This window comes from Schistocerca americana, chromosome 7 (assembly GCF_021461395.2).
Source record: "Schistocerca americana isolate TAMUIC-IGC-003095 chromosome 7, iqSchAmer2.1, whole genome shotgun sequence".
NCBI classification, from domain to species: Eukaryota; Metazoa; Arthropoda; class Insecta; order Orthoptera; family Acrididae; genus Schistocerca; species Schistocerca americana.
In genome coordinates, this window is record NC_060125.1 from 462,387,939 (window position 1) to 462,406,436 (window position 18,498).

The 18,498-nt window shown below is 42.0% G+C and overlaps 1 protein-coding gene across 1 annotated transcript in view; it reads left to right on the forward strand.

Moving 5' to 3' along the window:
- The window catches only part of LOC124623015 (integumentary mucin A.1-like), a 110,288-nt gene extending 99,731 nt beyond the window's left edge, over nucleotides 1-10,557 (forward strand). The window contains exons 8-9 of the mRNA XM_047148806.1: nucleotides 8,867-9,019; nucleotides 10,523-10,557. Of these exons, the coding sequence (XP_047004762.1) occupies nucleotides 8,867-9,019; nucleotides 10,523-10,557 (188 nt within the window). The remainder of the gene's footprint in view (nucleotides 1-8,866; nucleotides 9,020-10,522) is intronic.
- The last annotated feature ends 7,941 nt before the right edge of the window (nucleotides 10,558-18,498 follow it).

Here is an 18,498-nt window from a genome sequence, read left to right on the forward strand (position 1 = left end):
CAGTATATAGAAAATCAAACCAACCTTCTGTGACTTTAAAGACAAGGGTGATAATATTATGAATGCAATGGCATTCCCACCGTTAAATTTAGAGGAGCGAGCAGATCTGTGGGAAGACTCCACTGAAGCCCTCTTCGAGGGAAGGGGTTGTCTGATGATGTGATAGAGGAAGTAATTGTCGTCGATGTGGAGGACGAAGGCGATCCAGTATTACAGTCAGAATTTAACAGTCGTAAGGTATTGATTATATTTTGACTCACAAGGGTTCTTGCTCGTTAACAACATTTAAAATATAATGTTTTAATAATGACTATTTACCCCTTATTGGAGTATATTCACAGAGAAGAAAAATTACAGTATGTCTGGTGTAAAGAAATGATGTCAACGTTGTTTTGAACAACAGAATGTCTATTTCCGTGGAAAGAAGGGATGGGGGAACGCCAGTCCTGTGTTTTTGCTGTAACCACATCACTTTACAAATTCACTTCTTCTCACGTCATTATCATCCTCCCTTTAGAGTTCTTAAACATTATGTTTTTTCTCAACATAATAGCCTCTTTGCAAGATGATGAAATCTCAGACACACTACTGAGCATATCTGATATTGAAGTATTTCTGGAGAATTAACATCATGTTTCGGATTGTAAAGACGCAGGTGATGCACCAAATCAGGAAGTATTAAACAGTGCAATCATTCTGATTTCGAACTATAAATCAGTGGAGATGTGGACAAAATACCCACCCGAAATGGAAAAGGCATGCAGAATGCACAAGGGAGCTGTGATGAGGCCTCAGAATTTTTTATGTGAAAACCTTGCAGCTTTTTATATATAACTCATGTTATTAAGATTTTATATCTTCATTTCCCGTGTCTGCATATTTGCACTCCCCTGATGCGAGAGGATATGGAATTTTAGCGTGTAACATGGTGGTGTGTAACGTAACTGTGTGGGTGCGTGAGAAACACCATGCTGCAGTCGAGTTTCGAATTCGGAGAGTTCATCCTTACATCGAACACAATCTCCTTCTGCATGACAATGTCAGACCACATACAAGCGTTCTCTGTCACTGATTATCCTCCATAGAGAGCACGTTTGGCCCCATCTAATTTTCATCTATTTTCAGTGGTTTAAGAATATCTTCGAAGACTTACTTTCAGTTTGTCGAATCAGTACGAGCTAAGGTGTGCTTATGCTCCGACAATAATATTCAAACATTGTACACTGACGGTGGCGGCAAACTCGTCTCTCGTTGGGAGAAGCGTATTCATCGCCAGGGTGACTATGTTGAGAAACAAATATGGCTTTCAGCTCTCTCAGATGTGGCAGACACGCCAAACTGTGGTAAAAAAATAAGGCCCTGAAATTGCATTGAATCTCTAAAATGTAGCATGGAGTCCCTCGCATACATTACAGGTAAAGTAAAAATACCATTAAAATGAACACACACATACACTTATCTGCAGAAAATTGAAAACTTGTCTTCGCAATCCACTCATCTAACCCCGCAGTGTAAGTCGCAACTGGCAAGTCGCTGTGGCAACACCGAGGAGGAACAGAAAACAGAAAAACCGTTCACAAGTACGGAGCACTGTACTGGACTCCATATCATAAATGTGATACTGTTGATGACTATGGCTTAGTGGGTAACACTTAAAAAAATGCCCTGAGGGACACATTTCTCCTGTTCAAATCGATCTGACAGTGAGGCACCAACTCGGGTCCTAGAAGTGAGACAGGAAGGACCGCATGAGAATGGGGAGGTGGCCACGAAGGCGCCACTGACGCAGTTGTGTGAGAATACAGTGTCTCCACTGATATCAAAGAATATGCTGATACGACACAGTGGTGCTTGCTTAGGAAAGACTGCTGTATAGTCGCCTCTAGCAGAGCCAGGTGGTCGACAGTGGACCGAAATCCCCGGAATCCACACTGAGAGCGACTAAGGAGATGTCTGGTCTCTAACAACCAGACCAGGTGACGTTAACCATTTCCTCCAGGATCTTTCCTACACGTTATGGCGATATTCCAATAGCTACTGGGATATGTATGGTCCTTTCCTGGTTTGAGGAGAGGTATCAAAATTGTCCCTCTACACGAATTGGGGAAAATACCCGTCTGCCACATAGGATTAAAACATTCAAGGATGATTTCTTTCGATGCTACTGGCTAATTTCTAAGCTTGCAGTACCGGATCTGATCTTGACTGGATGTGGTATCACGAGTCTTGGACATAGCTGACTCCAGCTACCACATGTAGAAAGGGTAGTTGTAAGTTTCGGAATCGTTGGCTCTAAAGTAAAACTTTCTCCTCTCTGCAGTCGCATGGTAGGGACGAGACGCCGGATCCTAGCTGCCATTTGTAGCAGTAAGTGCCAAATTTTCCACCAGCGTCTGAGAGAGGAGAATGGAATGTAGTCGAATTAAGTCGGGTGATGCTGAGGGAATTACTTTAGGAAATGAGACACTTAAAGTAGTAAAGGAGTTTTGCTATTTGGGGAGCAAAATAACTGATGATGGTCGAAGTAGAGAGGATATAAAATGTAGACTGGCAATGGCAAGGAAAGCGTTTCTGAAGAAGAGAAATTTGTTAACATCGAGTATAGATTTAAGTGTCAGGAAGTCGTTTCTGAAAGTATTTGTATGGAGTGTAGCCATGTATGGAAGTGAAACATGGACGATAAATAGCTTGGACAAGAAGAGAATAGAAGCTTTCGAAATGTGGTGCTACAGAAGAATGCTGAAGATTTGATGGGTAGATCGCATAACTAATGAGGACGTATTGAATAGAATTGGTGAGAAGAGGAGTTTGTGGCACAACTTGACCAGAAGAAGGGACCGGTTGGTAGGACATGTTATGAGGCATCAAGGGATCACCAATTTAGTATTGGAGGGTAGCGTGGAGGGTAAAAGTCGTAGAGGGAGACCAAGAGATGAATACACTAAGCAGATTCAGAAGGATGTAGGTTGCAGTAGGTACTGGGAGATGAAGAAGCTTGCAAAGGATAGAATAGCATAGAGAGCTGCATCAAACCAGTCTCAGGACTGAAGACCACGACAACAACAGTCTGAGAAATGTCTTTGGGCGCTGTTTGGAGACATCGCCGTGCCAGCACTGCTGCTATTGATGAACGACTGTGTTTACTACAAATACTCTTGATTTCTTCCCATTGTTTCGTAGGACAAGTGGAACGTTTGATGGAAACCAGAAACGCTTGTCATGACCGTTTCTTGTTCTCCTTAATCATACGTCGGACTTTGGTTCTCGCCATTCTAAAGGCCATAAGATGGTCTGCCGAAGGGTGGCTTTGAAATCCACATGACTGTTCCGAATGGCTAAAGGGCAGTCTTTGGTCCACCAAGGCATAGGTTGCGTCCTAAAATGACCAGGGGACTGCGGAATTGATTGGTCAGCGGCATGATGGACCACTCGTGTGATGTGGTACACCCATTCCTGGACGCTGTCGCAGCTTTCAAACACAGCCAGCTGTCGGAAGAGCCTCCAATTAGCTATGCTGACCCTTCATGTCAGTGGCTTCTCTGCAGGTGGGGCTCCATCCAGTAAGGGGATGCGGTTTGGAATGTTACGCTAGAATAAAGGTTGTCAGTGACCTACCACTGAGCAGAGCCTGTGAGTGTGGGCAGCCAGAAAGAGAGATCAGTGGCTGACAATGAGCCCTTAGCTGAACAGAAATGAGTGGGAGGAGCTGTGCTGAGAATGCGCATCACATGAGACATCACGAGGCTCTCCAAAACACGACCTCGAGGGCAACTAGTGGTCGAGCCACACGAGACGTGATTGCCACTAACGTCGTCCACGAAGAGAAATGGGTTGGGGAGTTGTTTCACAAGAGCTGTAAGAGCTTCAGAGGCTACAGCATCATGAGGTACATACAACGAGCAAACTGTAAAACTCTAATGGAAATGAATTACAACTGTAACTACCTGCGGGTCAGTAGACAGGGAGAGAGCACAGGACGAACATGGTGACCCTTCCCTTGGCTCCTGTAGGTCATCCTTGATGTACAGCATATAACACTGTATCACAGGGACGTCTTTATCTTTGAAATGAGTTTCTTCAAAACACAAGCACAAGGGGCGCGCCTGTGCTAGGAGTTTCTGTTCCTCCACATGAGTCCTGAACCCATTGATATTCCACTGCAGTATCGAAGCCATTTTAAAGGTGAGGATTTACTCTGTCTTTCCCCTTCTTGATATATCGCGATGGCGATAAGGCAACAAAGGGGATCACCTGAGGGACTCGCTGGTACACTTGGGCAAACATCAAGGGTCATAGCAGCGATGAGATTATCTCTGTCAGATCCATCAGACGAGAGCACGGTCTGTTGGCTTCGGAACGAACTGCTTTGATCATTTGGCCTTCGACCCCAGCTTAGATTTGGGGGACGTTGACAAGGCTGATGGAAGAGAAACACCATGTGGAACTTCATCCAGTGTCTGCTGTGAGGGTTTTCTGACAATGATGGGGCTAATACTTTAATACTTTAGCGATAGGGACCCGCAGTACAGGATGTTAACTACATTTATAGGTATATGTGCCCTACTTAAGAGTCACAGTCTTGGTGCTAACACTGACCTTCTGGATGGACAGGCTGCATCAACATGGAGGGGAAAGACTTGACGAAAATTGGTGTCTGAGTGGTTTTAAATTCCTCCTTTGCATTAGAGTACAGGTGACTTTCAGTTCCCGAATCTTCTTTTCTTGAGTGCAGACAGGACAATCCGTACTCCAAACTAGATGGACCTGGGAGAAATTAACACAATTGGGTGGCGCAGTGCACTGGAAACCCTGTTCGTATGCTATGCTGCCACATCAGCTACATGTAACCCAACTGTTACAATCCGTGTTGGTATGACAGAAGCATTGGCACTTGAAGCAGTGCGTTCGATTGGGGACGTACCGTCTGACCTAAAGGTGAAGAAATCCTGCTTCAATATAGTCTGGCAACCTGAGATGACTGAATGTCAGAATAAATTATGCTGACCTATGGAGATCCCAATCAACCCTCTTCATAAGACTTTGGGCGTCCATCACCAGTGCAACTGCCCACTCCTCTTGTAGTTCTCTCCTATCGATACCCATAATGTCCTGGGAAGTAACAACACCCTTAACACTATTTAACCCAATGTGAAACTCATTAGTGGTGGGATATTCCCCAAGTAGTTTGGCATTCAGTTGGTTCTGTACTTGGGAAGCCTTCACAGTCTCCAGCAGAAGAGTACCATTCTGTAGCCTCTTGATAGATTTGAGTGGCCAAGCAAGTCCTTTGAGTGCTTTATGGACATAAAATGGCGTCAGCTTTTCTAAAGAATCCTCGACACATTTGATAACAACATAAACACTATCCATACAGGAAGTGGTCTATTATTGTGGATATTGTCATCGATAGTCAGAGATGATCTAAGTGGACTAGCCACATGAGGCCTTTTTAGGATTTGGGTGGTAAGACTGCCCAACACCCACCCGAACCTTTGGGATTAGAAGAATGAAATCTATTCTTCATGGTGTTCCCATGAACAGTTAGGGAGGAAAGTCCACCCACACAGAGCCCCTCGTGTCTGGGTAGCGTTATACAACTGAGCTGCGGCAGGTTCCTCTGAAGTCGCCCGCTATTGACTGATGCACCGTAACAGCCATGCATCTCATCAGTGCGCAGCACACGTTGAGATAGAGGGTTTTTGTATAGATGTTTTTACCATCCTCACGATCCGGGTGGTCAAGCCAAGATCCCCATTCCAAGAGACAAACACGTTCTATCACCGCGCCCTGTGGTGTTCGCTGAAACGTGCTCAGAGCTTATGGTGAAAGGGAACTGGTGGTGCCTACCAGTTCCCAGCTGAAGAATCCCGGAATAGCCAAGCCCGTACTTAGTAAACAAATGCCGAGTCCCTGAAGGCTCGAACTTCTATTAGGATTCCCACGTCCCACGTGAATGCGCTGCAAAATTATTCTATAAAAGGAGCAAGCAGTCTGCGTGGAATGTAATTCTTCAAAATTCAAAACGTAAGTGAAGAGAGTTAAAGAAACCCCTGCACTTTATGAACAAGTATAACACAACACATTTAATGTAACTCCATTGACTTCGCTGTGTCACTACAAGGCACACATCACTAGGGAAAAATTTCTCAATATATTAGGTTTTATTTCTTAATAATACGTTCTACTGAACCAAATACTGAATTAATGTCCGTATGTTTGTGTAACAAGTAATACTGCATCTTGGACAAAGAGAAAAGAGCTGCGGCCAATGGTAAACACCACGGACACTGAGAGAGGGGAAGTGAGTCTTTCACTTATTCTCATATACAACACTCTTCTTTAATTCTGATATGGCACCGTAATATATATATATATATATATATATATATATATATATATATATATATATATATATTTGAGACGAAAGGAAGTTATCAACATGTGCAGTCATTGATGGGAGCATGTACATTGTTAATGGATTCGGTATGTATATGGTAACTCTCTTTGAAATAGCGTTTTACAGCACCTTGCTGTAGACATTTGTGGCTTCGAAGCCATGTGCAGCTGTTAGGGAGACGAACACCTGAAAGCACTTACCAGGGATAGAATGCTGTTCCCAAGAATTTCTAGCACCGATGTGCAGAGAATGCTTCTGTCCGAAGAGGCGAAAAACTGGCTACCAGGATCTATCTGTTAGGTGTTTCTGGCCACGTCAGGGACGGGGGTGCCGGAGGGAAGTGAGGCCCCTAGCCTAGGCATTTTGACAGTGTCGTAAATACCAATTTGTGTAAAGAGTTAACAAACATAAAGATTCACGAGTTTCGATGTTCACCGCGGATCTGACGCTATCTATGGAGCCATCAGGTGTCATTGTCCCTCTGCCTACCGAGTTTTTTGCAAAAGCCTCAGGCCTTCAGACTAATTTTAGGATGGAACGCAAAATTTATGGTGGATTTCAAATGGTCTGTTTTGGGAAACAAAAGCATTTCTCACAGTTTAGACGAGGTCCGTGGCGGGACATGTGTAACGATCAGCCCATCTGCAATATATATCACTTGAAACCTATGAGAAAATAAAAACACACTGTTTGAAGTGGCTGTGGGAAGACAGTTCGGGAGCGTAACATCTTCTCCTCCCGGTACTGAAATTTGTCAGTGACTGGCTGCCTCTCCAGCAGGGAAAAGAATATCATTACCTTTGCTTAGGATTGACTGGAAGGTAGAGCAAATGAGCTAGAGAGAAGCCATGGTAGCTGTGGAGTCTTGTGATTGGCATAAAATCTTTGTGGGGGGAGCTGCGTGGATGCGCTTTTAAATTTACCGAGGTTTGATGGAAAAGAACAAATGGAGAAATGGTGTTTCTGATTCAGACTCCAGTCTGGAGAGGAGATGCTGGTTTTGACTGTTGTTGTGAATCGCTTGTAGTTAGGACACAGGTGACTTCACATGGTCACTCGACTTGACTGGGGAGCATGTGGTGACGTCTTATCAGCACCATTTAGACATCAGTCACCTTGGACAACTCGCTTTGCCGAGGATAATCTTATTCCCATCAGGTCTACCACCTTGACGTTTGATCCCTTTGTGTGCACTGCTATATCAGTGAGTCAAATTGGCCAATGGTATTACTAGAGAACAGGTGCGTCACATGCTGGAAGGTTGCAGGACGCCATCAGATAGATATTGCCCACGACTTTGCATATTTCGTGCAAGGGATAACGGATTATAGCGACGCACATCGCAACTCTGCAGACGCTTGCGCCACAACCGTGACATGAGACAGCGCTAAGCATCGAGAAAGAGGTATAATATTGCTGCTCCAGCTTGTTAAGGCAAACATAATAACAGTCTGGACACTTGTTCTCAGCTGCACTAATACAGAATAACTTCTGGGTAGAACGAATTCCTCAAAGTCTACTCAGCGTTAGATAATTTTAAATTGCGTTTTCCATGTTTTGAGCCAGGACAAATAGATTAAACAGATAAACCGTACTCTTTGCCAACCAAACGCCACCCATTGGAATGCTAATTATTTGTTGTTTCTATTTGTGTTGCCATACGTGAATGATTTATTTGTCTTTTCCATTACTTGTGTTTTATGATCTATAAATTCTTGACATTTTTATACAAGATTAATCCTGCGTCGATATATTAATCAGCCGTCAATAATTTACGTGGCAACCATTTCATAACATTATTTCAGTATTCAAATTTTACCTAAGATTCTCACTAAAGTGATAACCTCCAGTGCAGGCTAGGAACAGCAACTACAGTCAGAGGGTATGATTAATTTAGCGGATGCATAGCCAGATAGACATATGACAGGCTTATAAGTTAAAGGATTGCTGTGAGGGTGAACTTACAACCGCCTGTAGTCTTTCAAATCAAGCCGCTAAACCAGTGTAGTCTTGCGACACATCACTGGTGATCGACTGTGTATTCCTTTTGAAGGTAGTGCCACCAATGTCGAACGGGGAGGAAGTTGTTAGTCGAGATACATAAGAAATTGATTAATACTAGCACGAATAACTTATTCGTAAACATGTTACTTCTGAAATATTCATTTCCTAACATTAAATTCTCATATCCGCAACCATCTAAATACAGTTTAGAGTGTCACAAATCCCGAAATCGAAAAAGAGACAATACGTCAATGCAAAGCCGGATTGGCAGCAATCATTGGCACCTCACCATTTGTTTTTGGAAGGTGAACCTTCCTCGGCAGAAAAACATTTTCGCCTGATGGTTTTAGGTAAATGGTTTCAACAACCATCTAGTATCTTGCAAACGTCTTTTGATGACTATTGCTCAACAATTCCAATATTATTCGTTTTATTTGGTACAATATCTAGTCTCTTAATCGCCAGTTCTAGAAACTACAAGCACGCCGGAGTTAGAAACATACACACCAATAGTGACAACACAGCCTTCTGATGGATCAACACTGGTGGTTCAAGGAGGTCTTGATGACTCACCAGAAGCAACGACGGCACCTGCACTACACACGACTCCGGCTTCAGGTATGAACTGTTTACATTTCTACTGTTTTCACTATTGCTGTATAACTTCGATTTACGTACTTGCATCATTCATAGGATCAATCGTTAGATCGTTAGATGCCCACGCTTTGCAGATCTCTGTACTTGTGGTTGTGCTGTGTATTAGGGCTGCTTCTCGTTGCATTCATGTATGGAACTCAGGATAAAGGACTTCCTTAGCGCGTCAGAGTGCGATTTAAACTGTCTTAATCACGTCCTGGTGGCCCCTGTAGTAAAGAAACGTGGGAACTGTAATACATTCCTAAGTTGCATGCTTAAATCTGGTTATTTCTACTGAAGTAGGCCTTCGTACTATAGCTGACGTCAATCAACAAACGCCTACCAGTAAGGGATTTTTAGCATTTCCCTAAGGCTCAAGCCGGGGTTCAAGCCAAACTACAATTCCAAGAAAGATGCAACATCTTCAAGGGCTTTGCTCAATGACACCAGAATATAACATGTGCTTACTGAGGGCTTGTAGTGTTAGTGATTTATTTGTAACGGTCATCAGCAATCAGTGGGCGCTGACGAGAGAGCAGCCTGTGGCCCCTCTGCTTTAGCTCTGAATCTAGTGACAGTGCTGGATTTAAGGGCGAAAAGTGCTTGGAACACTCATTCAGGAGTACAACCATCCGCCGCAGGGAAGTATCTACGCCTGTTGAACAACTTAAGGCATCGCATTGTGGATCTGTAGGAACTGGACGGACGAATCGACGGATGCTGCACATGTTGGGCACAGTGTATCAATGGTGCGTCTCTGCTTTCAACATTGGTCTGTGAAATCTTGTTTGACCTTCAGACCAGATTCTGCAGGTCCGCGCAGTACAGACACACTTCAATTACGACGCACTTATCGAGCAGCAGTGGCCGGCCGAAATTCATCCAGGGGAGAAACCTGGGCCCATATTCTACCTTATGCGTCACCAAGGACCGCTGGAAACTGTTTAGTTGCAGCAGGACCAGTATGACGTGTGCCTCTCGCTACTGACACTATGACATAGAGATGAACGGCTTCTCTGGTGTTGTGAAACAGTCGGCTGGAAGATGTCTTCAGTGATCAGAGTAGGTTCTTAATTTTACCCTGGTCTGCTGCCATAGTCAGGCAAAACTTTTTAAATGGATGTTCCACCATTTGATTTTGCCAACGGCCCTGTCGCAGTGGTAACACCGGTTCCCGTCAGGACACGGAAGTAAGCGCTATCGAGCTTGGCTAGCATCTGGACGGAGGACCATGGAGCTCTGTCGAGCGCTGTTGCCAAGCGGGATGCGCTCAGCCCTTGTAAGGTCAATTGAGGAGCTACTTCATTGAATGGAGCCACTTGGCCTGGGTGAGTGGTGTGCTGACCACGTGCCCTACCGTATCCATATCCACTGAGGCCTTCGTCTGAGGATGGCACTGCGGTCGTTCGGTTACGTTGACCCTTCTGAGGCCTGTTCGGACGAAAAGAGTTAACAATCATGATTTTGGCCTTTGACCATTTTCAGGTACCACAAATTTGGACATCTTAGGACTTTTATAAACAAAGTCTTCATCGAAATAAGTTAAATTTGCTTATATAATGCTGGAACAAAACCACTTTCACCAAGTGTCTAGCAGAAACAAGACAAACATTTGTGATAACACACACACACACATACACACATACACACACACACACACACACACACACACACACACACGCACACACACACACACACACACACACACACACACATAGGACAATTATTCACTGTATAGTAAACATGCTTGTTTTACTCCTACCAGGCATATTGTGAATGTTTTCTCGTTTTTTATACTGTGAACCCTGCGTTATATGAGAAAATTTAATCTATTTAGATGTGATTTCTTTCATTGAAATCTGATCATGCCCAACATCGTGGTACATCTAAACGGCCAAGGGCGGAAATCTTGATTGTGCAATAAAATAAACGACTATACAGTTAAATGGAGGAACTTTCGTTTCAGATTGTTGCTTCTGTCTGTATGAGATTCATCGAAGAACACCTATAAGGCACAGACCTGGTGAGCGGTCTGTTCTGGAATGCATTCGCCAACAACACACAGGACACATCCCAGGCTTCGTGATTTAGGGGAATACCAGTTACAATCTGCGGTCACTTTTAGTGTTTATGGAGGGTAAAATAGCGAGTACCTCTTACACTGCATATGTGCGACTGCTCTTTCTTCGACAGCGAGGTGATATGCTTCTTCAGCAGGACAATGCACGTCCACATAACTGCTGTAGCGACGCCACGTGCTCTTCCTGCCAATTGAACAGGTATGGGACCTAATGAAGCAGGAACTTATTCGTTCTCCTTAGCTTGAAAAATTGGTGAAATGCAACAAAAGGTGCAAGAAGCCTGAGATGGTCAACCGTAAGATGACATTTGGCACCCTTGTGACCGTTCGCATGCTGTAATACCCGCCTGTGTGTTAGGCACAGGGGGAACCACTGTGCATTCATGGGACGGTTTGAGCATCCTTTACTGTGACATGTCTGCTTCATTTAGTTTGAATTCGTTAGCACATGTTTCTACAATAGTGTATTACAGCCACATCGCTTGTCAATAAAATGTCCTTGCCCTTGAAGGTGCTGCATTTTCTTCTGGTACTGTATGACAGTTCGTGCTGCATTTTTTTGTGTAAGTTCTATGCCAACTTTTAGCCCTGTTGCGTGTGAGGTCCATACACTTAAGTAATATTCTAGACTGAGTCACCGGAGAGTTTCAAAGTGATGCCCTTTTTAAGCTTATTGTATATTTCCATTATCATATCAATGGCCGGCCCCTTTGACCGAGCAGTTCTAGGCGCTCCAGTCCGGAACCGCCAGCCTGCTACGGTCGCAGGTTCGAATCCTACCTCGGCCAAGGATGTGTGTGATGTTCTTAGGTTAGTTAGGTTTAAGTAGCACTAAGTCTATGGGACTGATGACCTCAGATGTTGAGTCCCATAGTGCTTAGAGCCATTTGAACCATATCAATGAAGCGGAGTATAACACTTGCTACACCAGCCCTGTCACTAGACTAACGTGATCATTACATTCCTTGTGTCCACACACTTGTAGTCGCAGGTATTTGTATGAGTTGACATTGCGCTCATTGCTAGCAAAACGATTTTCGGATTCGCGAGTTGCATAATTTTACCCTTCAGAACATAAAAAGCTAGTTGCCAATCTGCACCCCTTTCAGATCTTTACAAGCTCTTATTGGACGTTTCTAGAAACTACTTCAGCACACATAATTGTATAATCTGAAAATAGTCCGATGATGCTGTTAGTAATATTTGCTATATCATTAATAACAAGCTTGAACAGGTGGAGCAAGGCTCTTCTCCAAGGCTTGCATCAGTTAGTATCCATTATTCTCCATCGAAATAAAGTTCAGCGCCATCCCTATCAAGAAATCCTTAGTATAATCGAATTTCATTTGTGCGGTATGGAATGCTTCTGTGTTTCAGAATATATGTAGCACACGATACGTTAAAAGAAACTGGTACTGGCAGTAGTCACTTCCTGGAACCTTCTGATTATGGAAGCCGTAACTGAGCACCGTTTTCCTGGATTAAAATTAATTTATGCAAGATATCCTTCGAGTGGCTTGATTTTGAAAAAGTTATTTTAAGTTACCTTGCAGTTCCAACACAGTTCATTATCTTTCGTTTGCTAATTGCTCTCTTTATCCTCTGTTGCAGAACCGATAACGCCAACGCCAACAGTACTTACCACAGTTTCATCTATTGATGGGTCTGAATTGAAACCTTCTGCACCTGAACTAACGACAGCTGCAGTAGCACCGACAACTCCCGCACAAGGTACCCATTTTGTTTTCTTCGTCACTTTTACTGATGCAGTAACAGCTCCGAATTACGTGCCTTGTATATCTCAACAGATGATATCCAGTCAGGAAAATAACAAGACGTCAGTTGTTGTCTTGTGTAACATTAAAAGTTAAACATTTACTAACATAGTTAACATTATTATGCAAATATCACATCAGTGATAGCATTAAATTATGAATCTTCTGTGACTGTGACACAGCGTTTTAAATAGTCAATTACAAAACCGTTTGAAGGTATCCTGCAACTACATTTCTGTCCCTAATGGTTTAATCAGGGTAGAAATTGATAAAATCGCTGCACCTATTTGTGGGTTGTATTTTGTGCGGTTCCAAGCTACCTCATGCGATTTTACAGTAATCTGTGCTTGAGCAGGTAACCCGTTAGTTAACATCGAGTTCGATGTCAGTAGTCCCATTGACAGTGGTTTGTGTCCTGGGGAACACAGCGTATCCTGAAGAAGCTACTGTCATTGATTATACATTAGGGTGGATAATCGATAGCCATTTTCATTCCAAGTAATTGGCATTGTCGAACACTTTTCGGTGCGTATAGCGGGTGATTCCGTGATGATGTTACAATCTTTCTTGGGTGATGGAGAGGGGTAGATGTATCAGTTTAGGGTATGAGATCGCCGTCCAGTAACGACCGAGTCGAAAATTATAGGTGATAATTGTTAAAAAATATATCGGCTCAACCACTTGCTTATAGTGTGAAACACTAAGATTGACGCGTTTCGGAAGTCAAGCTTCCATCATCAGAATAATAAAAAGTAAATGAACGTGTTAAAATTCGCTAAAATGGAACATGTACCAGGCACAATAAAATTGATAATAAAATTAAAACATCGTGGCTACTTCCCTTGTTACAGCTGTGCCTTCCAAGGTGCATCTCCACGTAGTCGTCAAAATATAAAAAAACTCTAAAGTGGTGTCGCCTACGGTGTTCAACATCTAACCACATGGCTCTCTCCTCTATCGTCGTAAACCGGCCGTGCGTCTTCGTTGATACCACACACCACGTAGCCAAACACGACACTGAAACGCGAGTGAGATCACGCTCAAGTAAACAAGGAAGTCACAGAGATGTCTATAGAAGCAGATAACGTATACATGTTTCAAAGATCTCATTAAATGATGGTGGTATCCTGCCAATCGCTAAAAATGTAATTACTAAAAGAAACCAGTGAAATGTTTGAAAAAGTTATTTGTATCACCCGTTAGCTGTTCATTCAGTGTGTTCTGATTATGCACGCCATGCATCGCAATATCCAGCTGTTGTAGTAGATCCACCTTTTTGCCTTTGTCCCGTCTATGTAAAATAACGAGATCCTGATCTATTCTCAACATGGGGTGTCCCGTTCCCAAATATGCGTGGCTACATCTGACTTTTCGAAATTATTAAGCCGTAAAGCATCCCTATGTTCTTTGTAACGTACTTTAAAGGACCTACCAGTGTGGCCCACATAGCTTGCCTTGTACGTGTTACACTGAATGTTATAGATCCCAGCTCTCTCATATTTATCGCCTTCCTGCTGTAAATTATTTCTTAGTTTAAACCACAGCGTATTATTCGCCTGAAAAGCGGTATCAACTTTAAAAGGTTTCAAAATGTTACCAACTTTTTGCGAAATATCACCGAAGTATGGTAGTGTGACTCCCGTAATATTATTTGCGGTATTCTTCCTTGCATTCACGCGCTGTTTCTGTCGTATTATTTTTATTGACAACGTTTTGATGATATCCGTTAGCTCTGGCTAGTTGTTTCACGATGTTCATCTCAGTCATTCTATCTTGTTCATTCATAAGGACTCTAAAGGCTCTATCTATCAAAGCTCTGAAAGCAGAAAGTTTCTGGCTATTAGAATGGCCGGAATTATTTTGTTTCAACACATCAGTTGTGGTTGGTTTCCAAAATATTTTAGAAACATGCCTAAAATTTTGTTTCCTAATACTTAGGTCGAGAAATTGCAGCTCACCATTTTTTTTTCTTCTTCCACAGTGAATTCAATTTTACGGTGTAACTTGTTAAATTTATTTACTATTTCTGCAACTTGTTTTTCTTGCCCATCAATAAGAAGCAGCCTATCATTTACATAGCGTTTGTAAGATACTACTTTATCCACGGGATGTTGCGGGTTAACGAGGAGTCTTCTTTCCAAATGATTTATAAAGATGTCTGATATGGTCCCAGATATACTGGAACCCATAGCCAGTCATTCTTTTTGCAAATAAAATTTATTGTTAAAAGAAAAATAATTATATTTCAGAACGAAATCCAACAGTTCGATGAATTCGACTATTTCTTGCTGAGACAGTGTTTTGTACTTATGCAAATTTTCTTTGATCGCCTAAACGGCCTCATTTACCGGCACATTCGCATAAAGGTTTTTAATGTCTAGAGATACTAGGCGGGCCGTGTCAGCGATAGGCTTATCCTTGATGTCATTTATCAAAGCTGAATTATTACTGATTGAAAACTTATCCTCGAACACGAAAGATTCTTTTAAAATTTTATAGAGTATTTTAGTAATTTTGCATAAATGCCTGTTTCTAGAATTCACAATTACTCTAGCAGGACAATTTTCCTTGTGTACCTTAAACTGGGATCTAAGTCGTGGAGCTTTCGGATTCATGACGGAGCAGCGTATTTTTTCTTTTTCTGTGAAGAGGAAGAAAGTCCTCTTCAATAGCTTTTTTAACTCGGCTTGTATCTTTGTTTCTTAAATCCATGCAGATTTCTGTAATATTGTTTTCCGAAAAGAACTGCAATGTTATATTAATGTCCTGCTCTTCACTAACAATAACAATAGAATTTGATTTGTCCGCTTTGGTAACGATTGCGTTATTTGACTCAAGCTTTCCGTTAATAGAAGTAACAGTCTGTAATTTTTACTGTGACTGTATGCTTTATTCGAAATTTTATTTTGTTCAGCTTTAATTGCTTTTTCTAATTTATGCCCCACATGCCCTTTTTCATTTGTATTTAGTTTAGCAACATCAGCTGCGATTTTTGTTGCCACAACCAAATCTTTTATTACTTTTTTATTTAAAGCCGGTTGTACATTAAATTTTAGCCCCTTACGTAAATTTAGCTCGTCATTGTTGAAAACGATATCGGTTTCGTTTACAACCCTGGGGTAAACTGGAACCTATCTACTTGTTGCGTTCTCTCTATTCTACCATTACTGTACCGTTGTCGTAAACTCTCTAATTTAGTATCTTGCCTGCTTTTAATTTTTAAGAATTCGTTCTGTAGCCTCTCGTCTATTTCGGCTATAACAAGGTCCAATGACGCACTGGATACTGCATTCGCCGCTTCTAAGTGGGCCCTAAGTAGCTATTCGTTAATTACATCTTTTTTCTTATGGAGGAATTTTATTTCCGCTGCCAGCCAAACTTTCTGTGCTTTCTCGATCATTATTTTACGTACATTGGTCTTGGAATTACATAATTTGACTTTGATGTAATTGGGGATACATTTACATGTCAAGCACGCTTTGTTAAAATTTAAATTAGCTGTTGTTTTTAACCACTTTTGCTTCAGGTTCTTGTACTTATAAATACACCTCAGTGCTTCGCCTGGCAACTGGAAATTACGATACATAGCGTGGATAATCAGAACACACTGAATGAACAGCTAACGGGTGATACAAATAACTTTTTCAAACATTTCACTGGTTTCTTTTAGTAACTACATTTTTAGCGATTGGCCGGATACCATCATTTCATGAGGTCCTTGAAACATGTATACGTTATCTGTTTCTATAGACACCTCTGTGACTTCCTTGTTTACTTGAGCGTGATCTCACTCGCGTTTCAGTGTCATGTTTGGCTACGTGGTGTGTGGTATCAACGAAGACGCACGGCCGGTTTACGACGATAGAGGAGAGAGCCGTGTGCTTAGATGTTGAGCACTATAGGCGACACCACTTTAGAGTTTTTTTATATTTTGACGACTACGTGGAGATGTACCTTGGAAGACACGGGTGCCACAAGGGACGTAGCCACGATGTTTTAATTTTATTATCAATTTTATTGTGCCTGGTGCATGTTCCATTTTTGCGAATTTTAACACGTTCTTTTACTTTTTATTATTCTGATGATGGAAGCTTGACTTCCGAAATGCGTCAGTCTTGGTGTTTTACGCTATAAACAAGTGGTTGAGCCGATATATTTTTTAACATTGACATTCACAACCACGACCTCTCATCCAGTATGGATAAAATCAAGGGCGATAATTGTTCTGAAACCTCTGACAGTGGAGTCCAAGACGTATTGGTACTGTTTTCGATAAGATTGTAGCGTAGACAACTTTCAGAGACGACAGTACGGACCAAGGCTACAGAAAAGGTCCTCTGAACTTGGGTTTTAAAATGCATACTTTGATACCAATCACCACTTACTCATCTTCGCTACTGTGGAACACATCTTGTGTATTGAACAAGTGTTCAGCACCCTTGAGGTTTACATTTTAGAGTTCATGGTTAGTAGATAATTCTTTTTTGTTTTGTCTATACTACATTCTCACAAAATACGGAGAGCGAAGACATTGTTGCACATGTACTCAAGAGTACTGAAGATGGACAAGTGCTCAAACTTCTTCATGTAGGCATTCAGAACTCACGTTTACCACACTTTTTTTTTGTTTTGGATCTATACTAACATCTTTATAAGCTATCTATCCTAAAATTGTAGCCACAACAGTACCAGTACTCGTTTTCCACAGCCACAGGTAGCAATGATTATCGCTTGTAGCTTTTGAGCTGTTTGTTTCCTGACCAGACTCCCTTACCTCAAATAGGTAGTTTCACCCTTCTCCATCACACCTGAGAGTTGGTAACATCATCACGGAATCACTCAGTGTAAGTACTGTATTGCGCTTTGTAACTTACAGATGACGTCATGAGTCACACCAATTTCTATTACGTCATCATATAACTCCCCTCTCCTAATCTATATCCGTTTCTAGAAAATGACGAATCAGAGAGCTTTTAAGGGAAACGGAAGACACATATTTAGAGCTCCCAATCACAGGCCAGCAGTTTAGGAGTCAATCATATTCTTTTCAAATCTATTTTAAGCTACGCCACGTAGCCAGTCAGAGAGCCCGCTAACATGTATTTTGCTCTCGCACTTACTGAAAAGAATTTTACCAGCCATTACATTGAAACAGCCAGTTCCATCCCAGTAATTAGTTAGCCATTTTAAACAAATAGCCAGTTCACTTCTTTGTTATCTGTACCTTCCACCTGACAAAGAGCAAATTTTTGTACTTCTGCCACACTAGGTGCAGGCACAATTCAATAAATCCGCATCCCACCAATTTATATTATCTATAAACAAAGTTCGGTCATTGTACCACACTTGTGTAAGGCACAGTGGATCCTCAGGCATAGAATCACTGTCTTTTGTCGTGTCTCAATTGTTCTATATCGGAACAAAGTATACGTAATTCGGTTGTTGGCACTACTGATGCACCCTTGGCGTCAAAATGTTATTTCCACCTCTAAAAGTCTGTGAAAGAAACACATAGGTTGTAGCACACGGCGTCTCAATATTTATTACCCACTGACGTTTTATTTTCCGACACTGCATAATAGTAAACCTCACTGAAAGTGATGCTG